At 36.0% G+C, this 8807-nt stretch overlaps 1 protein-coding gene across 1 annotated transcript; it reads left to right on the forward strand.

Annotated features, from left to right (window-relative positions):
- The first annotated feature begins 1175 nt into the window (after nt 1–1175).
- On the forward strand, nt 1176–8590 carry LOC140880813 (AP-3 complex subunit mu). The gene is made up of 8 exons (XM_073285610.1): nt 1176–1315; nt 1494–1593; nt 1733–1843; nt 5818–5907; nt 6589–6836; nt 7076–7285; nt 7361–7568; nt 8236–8590. The coding sequence occupies exons 1-8, from the start codon at nt 1281–1283 to the stop codon at nt 8479–8481; spliced, it is 1248 nt and encodes a 415-aa protein (XP_073141711.1). The 5' UTR covers nt 1176–1280; the 3' UTR covers nt 8482–8590.
- Nucleotides 8591–8807: the final 217 nt, after the last annotated feature.

Genomic DNA, 8807 nt, shown 5'->3' on the forward strand with positions numbered 1-8807 from the left:
TACTTGATACGAGAGAATGATAATGCTAGACTATGTTTTAGGTTTTATCTGGGATGTCATTTTTCATTTTCAAGGGTAATAAATAACATGAAAAAAATATATAAAAATATAATTATATTTAAGAATATTTTTATTGTTCACCATGCAAAATGTCATCATGCAAAATGTCATCTCGAATTTAATCTAGGGTATAGGTCCAATAAATTGAATTTGGAGCTTTCATGTTATTTGTATGAGTATACCATTTAAAACTGCGTTCAATAATTTATATTGATTCATTATTATTTTGACGAAAAATACACTTTTTTATTTCTAAATAAAATATATTTTGTCACTTCACTCGTGGTACAATTTTAACAAGAAAGAGATACGAGACAAAATCCTCTATTTTACATGTTCTAAATCACCCTAGTTAAAATTTAAATACGTCAGACGTTAAATATAAACAACATACAATAAATTACACACAAAACATTATATTCATTAATTAATTTTTTGAAAAAAAATATCGTTTAAACAAAGTGTTGATTTTTTTAAAGACATAAAATAGAGTGTTTTGTCTACGATTTATTGTATTTTGTTTATATATGATATATGATGTTTGGTGCATTTAAACATTTTAATAATTCTATAAAATGTTTATATAAGAGTGATTTGTACAAAATATTTTAAAACTTTTTTTAATAATAAATATGTTCTTGGACAGTTATTTGGACACTAAAAAAAAAAAAATTTCTTAGTTAAAAATAAATAACTAAATAAAAATGTGTTTGAATAATTATTTTATAAAATATTATAATTTTCATTTAACTCGTAATTTTTATTGTAAAAATATAAAAAACACTTCTCGTTGTTCTTTAAAAATTATAGTCAGAGGAATTTTTTTTTAAAAAAAATTCAAAAACATTCTAAAAAATATTATAAACACACAAGTTTATTTATGTTTTTTTTTGGGTTCACTTATAAAACAATCAAAACTTTTTAAAAATAATTGTAGTCTAATTTGTTTTTAAAATCACGCATTTCTAAATTATAATCAAACTCTTATAACTATACTTATGATAATTTAATTCTTCTTTTTTTAAAGAAAAAAAATTCAAATTTATTATTTACAATCTCTTTCTTTTTTGAAAATTAATTTACTTTCTTTTTTGTAAGATATAAAAGAAATTGTTTTCAATGAATCTATAAATTTGATTCGTGAGTTGAGCTGAAATCTGTTGGAACCTGAGAAAACTCGTGTAGAATCTGAATTGAAAGGACGCGGCCGAGTGAATGATATGTTGCAGTGCATTTTTATTCTCTCCGATTCCGGGTACGCTTCCAAATCTGATGGATTTTCATTTTCTAACACGATTCATGGAATTCTCGAGCTAATTGAGGGGATAACCTCGAATTTTTTGTTTGCCAATGCAATTACAAATGCTTAAACTTGTAATTTCTGTTTTTTCTTGCAATTTCTCAAATGCTTAAAGGTGTTTGTAAAATTGCAGTGAAGTGATGCTGGAAAAACAGCTCACTGGTCACCGGGTTGATCGCTCAATTTGTGCGTGGTTTTGGGACCAAGTACTTGCTCAAGACGATTCACTGGAGGTACTCATCAGTTTTGCTCTTGTTTGATTAGAATTCAAGCTTCGAAATCTCTCATATTTGGTTTTGTTACTGTACTCCAAAATGTTTTTCTATATGGGACTTGATAAATTTTTCTTCTTTGTGCTTTGGAAAATTATAGCTTGTACCAGTAATTGCTTCTCCTACACATTATTTATTTCACGTGGTTCGTGAGGGGATCATATTTTTGGCCTGCACTCAAGTCGAGATGCCACCTTTGATGGCAATAGAGGTCGGTAATCAGGTTCAATTTGAGTAATTTTTCATAGATATTTTATTTATTTGTACAACTCTATGATTTATCTTGCAAATATCTCCTGTTTCTTGAAATATGAGTCATGCCAAATATCCAATAATTTACTTATGTCCGTGAAGGAGCTTAGTATCGATTTCCAATTAGAGAATGGAGATTATATAGAAGGAGCTTAGTATCAATTTCCAATTAGAGAATGGAGATTATATAGAACTCAAATGGAGAACAGGTAGTTGTTAAGAAATGAGACTTGGACCTAACTTAACCCCAAAAGCTAGCTCAAGAGGGAGGCTTGCCCTTGTATATATTAAGGGCTTTCAGGATATTTACTCAACCGATGTGAGATACAAATTGACACACCAATACACCCTTCTCAAGCCCAACAATGAAACGACTGGGGCGTGGAGACATTAACGGGTGGCCCAACTATTGGACGAGTGACCCAACTATGGGCAGTCCAACACATAACGGTAGAACCTGAGCAAGAGTCGGAACCTGGGCTCTGATATCATGTTAAGGAATGAGACTTGGACCTAACTCAACTTCAAAAGCTAGCTCAAGGGGTGAGGGTTGCCCTTGTCTATATTAAGGGTTCCCAAGATATTTATCCAACTGATGTGGGACATAAATTAGTCTCCACGGGTGGCCAAACTATGGGACGGGTGGCCCAATATGAACAGTCCAATACATACGGCGGGCCTGAGCTCTAACACCACGTTAAAAAATGAGACTTGGACCTAAATCAACCTCAAAAGCTAGCTCAAGGGGGGAGGTTGCTCTTGTCTATATTAAGGGCTCTCAGGATATTTACCCAACCAATGCAGACACAAATTAACACACGAACAGTAGTTTGTACTCAGAGTTGGTAGCTCACTAAGTAATTTGGCCATTGCATCATGCCAATTTCCAGTTGTTGCTCCACACAGCATATGTTTGAAAATTCCACATCCACAAATCGCAAAGAAAGAGAAAAAATAAATTTGGTCGCTACTGAGTTGTAAGGAAGGTATTTCACGAGGCAAATGACTCCATATTGAATGTTGGACTTCATGGCTACTTTAGATTTATCTTCCACAGGTATAGTTTTATTTCTTAGCCGATTTACCCAATTTTTTTTTTTTGTTTTTATACACAATAATCCACAGCTTTTGGAGATGAGTAAGGTAGATGATAATAGTTTCAAGTAAAAGAAAACTTGTGATGAAGCTCACAGGCAAGATGAATGCTTTCAGAAATAAGGTGCCCCTTCTCAATTCCACATGGTCCAAAACACAATAAATCCTAAATCTTGGAATGCCTTTATAAAATACGTTATGACAGGGACAAAAATCGCCAACTCTAGAAGCATTGAGGACTTGGGAACAAGAGCAATGGCAGAGTGATTGGTCTGCTTCAATAAAAATCCAGATTGAAAGAATTTCAATACTGTGAGGCAGAACTCACGCCCAATGATATTTTGACTTTTGTGTTTCTTTAAAGCAAAAGGCATTATACCTGTAAGGGCCCGGTGTTTTTCCATCCCCAGGGAATTACATATCTCATCCATGGTGACATCTGCTGCAAGTTTTATGTGATGATTAGCTAATGCGGTCCACAGCTAAGAAACCCCCTGGTCTACGGCCTCACAAGAGATAGGAGTGCTGAGCGAGTATAAAATCCCACAAATTCCTATTTCCTCTACAACATGAGGAGCCTAGTAGTATATTCCCCATCATCTTGATAAAAGGAGACAATTGAATTTTGCTTGGCATTTTTCTTCGCTAAATCATGGAAGAATCTAACATATCTTATCACAATTTCTCAAGCACTCACATTTTGAAATTTTGGGCTTAGAACTATCTTTCAGATTCAAAAAGATTCCAAGCAGTCTTATGTGGCACTATGATGCTGGTTGCCTAAAGTAAGACCCGAGAAAATTCTTTCTCCTCATGGTAGCCGAGAGGGTTCAATCCTCGGGTATTTTTTGTGCAGCCTTCATTGCTGCACTTAAGTTACCCAATTGCTGTGATTTCTTCCCTTTTCCGTGTGTAGTCTTAATTCTGCAATTCCCCCCTTACACTGTGATAAACAAATTGCTCAGTGTGAGCAGTAGGACGGGCTCAATCTGTCGGCCCATTCACAGAGGTAAGCTCAATTCAACACTTTGTGTGGCTTTGCACAACGGTAAACCCCATCACTCGTCTTCACCAGATCGACTGTATTAAACCCAGCTTTCAATACAAACTTCATCACTGTTCTTCTTTGCGACATGCCTTCATTGCCATCACCTCTTGGCTCTCGTAATTTTACAAAACACGTCTGAGGCAGTTTCTTTGCGGTCCAAGTCTCAGGTTCCTTGAAATATAGGCGAGCTACAAAATATTTAACCAACATATCGTCTTAATGGCATAAACTATTTGAAGTGGTCACGGCTGGTTCAAACTTTTCTAAAGAGAGAAGGAAAATTAAATCATTTGCTGGGGGTTGAGCCGAAAAAAGGAGAAACTGGTTTCGGTGCATGGGATGAGGACGACTTAATGATTATGTCCTGGTTATGGAATTCATACCCGAGATCAGTGACACCTGCATATTTTTACCAACTGCAAAGGCAACATGGGATGCTTTGAATCAAACCTATTCAGAGGTCCATGATGCCGTGCTGATTTATGAGATCAAAACCAAGACCATGGCAGCAAAATAGGGGACTGAAATTGTAACTGAATTTACCAATTTCCTACAAAATCAGTGGCAAGAACTTAACTATTACCAAGTGATAGACCTGAAATGCAGCAGACATTTATGGATGATTAGATGATCCTTTGATAATCTTCATAGATGTCATCATTGTGATTGGGAATGATGGAATAGGAAAACAAACCCTAAAACAGTGCTTGATCAAGGAATTTGAGATAAAAGATTTAGGAAGATTGAAGTATTTTCTAGGAATTGAAGTAGCTCATTCTAGACAGGGATCATCATTTCTCAGCTGAAGTATACCACAGATCTCCTTAAGGAAACTGGCATGTTGGCCAGCAAACCAATTGCACGCCTATTGAGCAGAACCATAGATTGGGAGAGGTTAATAGAGGACCGACAATGGTTAGAGAAATGTCTCAAAGGTCAGTTGGAGATTTGATTTATCTTTCTCACACAAGGTCAAACATAGCATACTTTGTGAGTGTCGTTAGCTAATTCATGCATGACCCTATTAGATTCGTCTACAAGCTGTCTATAGGGTGATACACTGCTTGAAGACTCATCCTGGAAGGGGAATAATGTTCAAAAGAAACCCAGAATTCACTCTTGTAGCCTACGCAGATGCGGACTATGCAAGTTCACGAGTGGTTCTGAGGTCTACTTCGGGTTATTGTACCTTTCTAGGAGGCAACCCAATAACATGGCGAAGCAAGAAACAAAGTGCTATAGCATGATCAAGTGCTTAAGCAGAATCTGAAGCAACGGAAAAGGGAATCTGCAAATTATTATGGGTGAAAATTATCCTGGACGACTTGAAGATTGAATGGGATGGGTCAATGAGACTCTATCGTGATAATAAATCAGCCATCAACATTGCACATAACCCAGTGCAACATGACCAAACTAAACAAATGAAGTTATCAAGCATTTTTATCAAGGAGAAGCCAGAAAGCGGATTAATTTGCACTCCACATGTTCCCACAGGAGGCCAGTTAGCAGATGCCCTCACAAAGGGGCTCGACAATATCAACTTTCAGGAGATTATTAGCAAGCTGGGAATGGAAGATCTATATTCACCAGTTTGAGGTGAAGCGTGAAAAATTCCCCTGATTTATGGTTAAGACTATTGAAAAAATCTGTAAATAATGGTTTTCTAAAATTTAGAGATATGATTGTTGGAGTTTCTTGTACTTTAGTCTATAAAAGAGCTATTGTATCACAGAAATAATTTATACAATAAAATTCTTTTTCCTCAATATTGACTATTTGATTTATAGTTCCTCTGTAGGGTAGCTGATGTCCTTACAGATTATCTGGATGGCTTGAATGAAGATTTGATAAAGGATAACTTTGTTATCATTTATGAGGTATGTAAAACATGAAAAATGGTCCACTTTTTTGTTCCAACTTTACGTGATTTTATTGGAATCTAAACTGTTCTGAATGATTGACACATTAGTTGACTACAACGGATATTGTGAATCATATTGTGAAGCAATGTGAAATCGATTTTGGGCTGCCATTTTCTTAATCATATTGTAATTTTAGATGCAAAAATTCATTGTTTTCGAAGTTAATGTTTTGACTTCATTTCGCCTTTTGAGATTTTGTTCCTACTGGTTAGAGTTTGTATCGTCGTCGTCATTAATTGACACTCTTTTCCCGACTAACTGCGAGATGTTCTGTCAGAGGAACGACATGTTTGCATGACTTTTATTCTACATTAGAATTCTAATGATCATATACATGTATTAAACATGCTTCTGCATTTTGATTTGACGATTATAGTATACCAGTACACCAGAAAAAAGAAAAAGGTCCAAGCAAACACTCACGTGCTTTTAAGTACGAGAACCATAGCAATGACAAAAAGAAGTTATCTCAAATTTCCAAGTTGGAACGCCTTGGGACCACTTTCAAGAGGAAAAAAATTGATGATCCTGAGTTAAAAAGTTTCACGCTGTTATTCTTGATTAAGATCATTTGGGTTCTTATGCTACTTTGAATTAGCTAACCAATTCTTGGTTGATTTCTATAAACATGTACAGCTGCTGGATGAAATGATAGACAATGGTTTTCCCCTAACAACTGAACCAAATATCCTGAGGGAAATGATTGCTCCTCCTAACATCGTTAGCAAGGTTTTGAGTGTTGTCACAGGCAGCAGTTCCAATGTCAGCAACACTCTTCCAGGTGCGACGGCATCTCTTGTTCCATGGAGAAAAACAGACCTCAAACACACAAGCAATGAAGTTTATGTTGATCTTGTTGAAGAAATGGATGCAATTATAAACAGGTACTGTCTATTCCAAATCTTACCATCCCCTATCCTTATTTTTTTCTGCAGTATCATTTGTTTATGTAATGTTGATGTTCTTCCTGGCAATACCCGATATTTTGTATATCCAAAGAAAACAGGAGTGTGCTGGTACAGTTTTGAGTTTTGTTGGCACAAGTACTTTAAATGGTCAATCATTATCAGTTTCTATGTTGGGTTAACTTTTCCTTGCTTTTTCTTTGATTCATGGTGCTTAGAGACGGGATTCTGGTAAAATGTGAGATATATGGTGAAGTTCAAGTAAATTCTCATCTCTCAGGTGTACCTGATCTCACTCTCTCATTTGCGAACCCTTCTATTCTCAATGATGTGAGGTTTCACCCTTGTATTCGACTTCGACCATGGGAAGCTAACCAAATCTTATCGTTTGTGCCTCCTGATGGACAGTTTAAACTCATGAGTTACAGGTTCGTGATGTTTCAAAAGTTAATTTGAAATCATACTCAAGGACTAGTCTTTCAACATCTATTGTCATGTTTTAGGGTAAAGAAGCTAAAGAATACTCCAATTTATGTGAAGCCACAGCTGACCTCGGATTCTGGGACATGTCGTGTAAATGTTTTGTTAGGTATACGAAATGATCCTGGGAAGTCAATCGACTCCATAACAGTTAAATTCCGTCTGCCTCCTTGCGTTTCGTCTTCAGATCTTTCTTCAAATTGTGGAACAGTAAACATCCTTGCTGACAAGGTACTAGGCCAAAAATAAAACCAGTAATTTGCCCAGTTATGACAACGGCTCTTTTCTTGGCAAATATTTTCCAGTTGCATTTGAAGACATAGGATCAAATGGGATTTTTGTGATCTATTGGTAGGCCATTTGGAGTTAGAACCCCGAGGTTAGGTGTCAATCACAAATCTTTTGAAGAATGATGATCCAAGTCAAATATAAGTGTCTTTTCTCCTCATTTTTGCAATTACAAAATCAACACGATCCAAGTTACAACACAGTTTAGATGGGTTAATCAGCCCCCTTCTTCATATGCTACCTCCATACTTTGTAGGTCATCTTCCATTCCAAGAAAAATAATTATAATATGGTCCGGAACCTGGTATCACAAATTCAAAAATTTGTGCACTATTTTGTTATATTCACTTGAGCTGGTGTTCGAATTTGTGTCTTTGTTGTACGATACCTGATTAACATGCATTTGCAACCCTTGGATGCTATTTCTGAGCCCACGCTCCTAGGTCTTCGGTTTGTTAATTTGTAAGGTTGTTGAAGGACTGATGTTGGGCCACTCCCGTGAGCTTGATATCGAGCTTTTACGAAAAATTATTTCTATCGTATAGAAGCAAAGCTTATGACTAGCAATTATCTTCCAGTTACTCTGTTTAATAGTAATCACATTCTGTAGACATGCTTGTGGTCAATTGGAAGGATCCCGAAAGATAAATCACCTTCAATGTCCGGTACCTTGGCTCTCGCGACTGGCTTAGAGCGACTTCATGTGTTTCCCACTTTTGAAGTAGGTTTCAGAATCATGGGTGTGGCTCTCTCTGGCTTGAAAATAGATAGGCTGGATCTCACGAATTTATCAACACGTCCTTATAAAGGTTTTCGTGCTCTTACACGAGCTGGCGAATTTCAAGTTAGGTCCTAGCTTGGTCTTGCTTGCAGTAGAACATCTCAACTTGTAACAAGGAGATCGATTTGGCTGTTTTGTTTTACAATTTTTATGTAATGACTGCAAACAAGTCTTTGTTCTTGAATTCTTCAAATCCAATCTTTTACATTGTTCACATGTATGAATTGAATTACAAATGGGGAAACCTTGTATGTCTGATTAGTTTTTTGTGCTCTAAATAAGCATTCACTAAATGTACATTATGTCAAGACACGCACTCTCGAAATCCAAGGTTTTACTTGGATTGAATGGTTGATTTTGATTAAGGATGCATTTGGATGAAATGATTTTGACTCAAGTAT

The sequence above is a fragment of the Henckelia pumila genome, chromosome 2 (genome assembly GCF_033568475.1).
Source record: "Henckelia pumila isolate YLH828 chromosome 2, ASM3356847v2, whole genome shotgun sequence".
Classification (NCBI taxonomy): Eukaryota; Viridiplantae; Streptophyta; class Magnoliopsida; order Lamiales; family Gesneriaceae; genus Henckelia; species Henckelia pumila.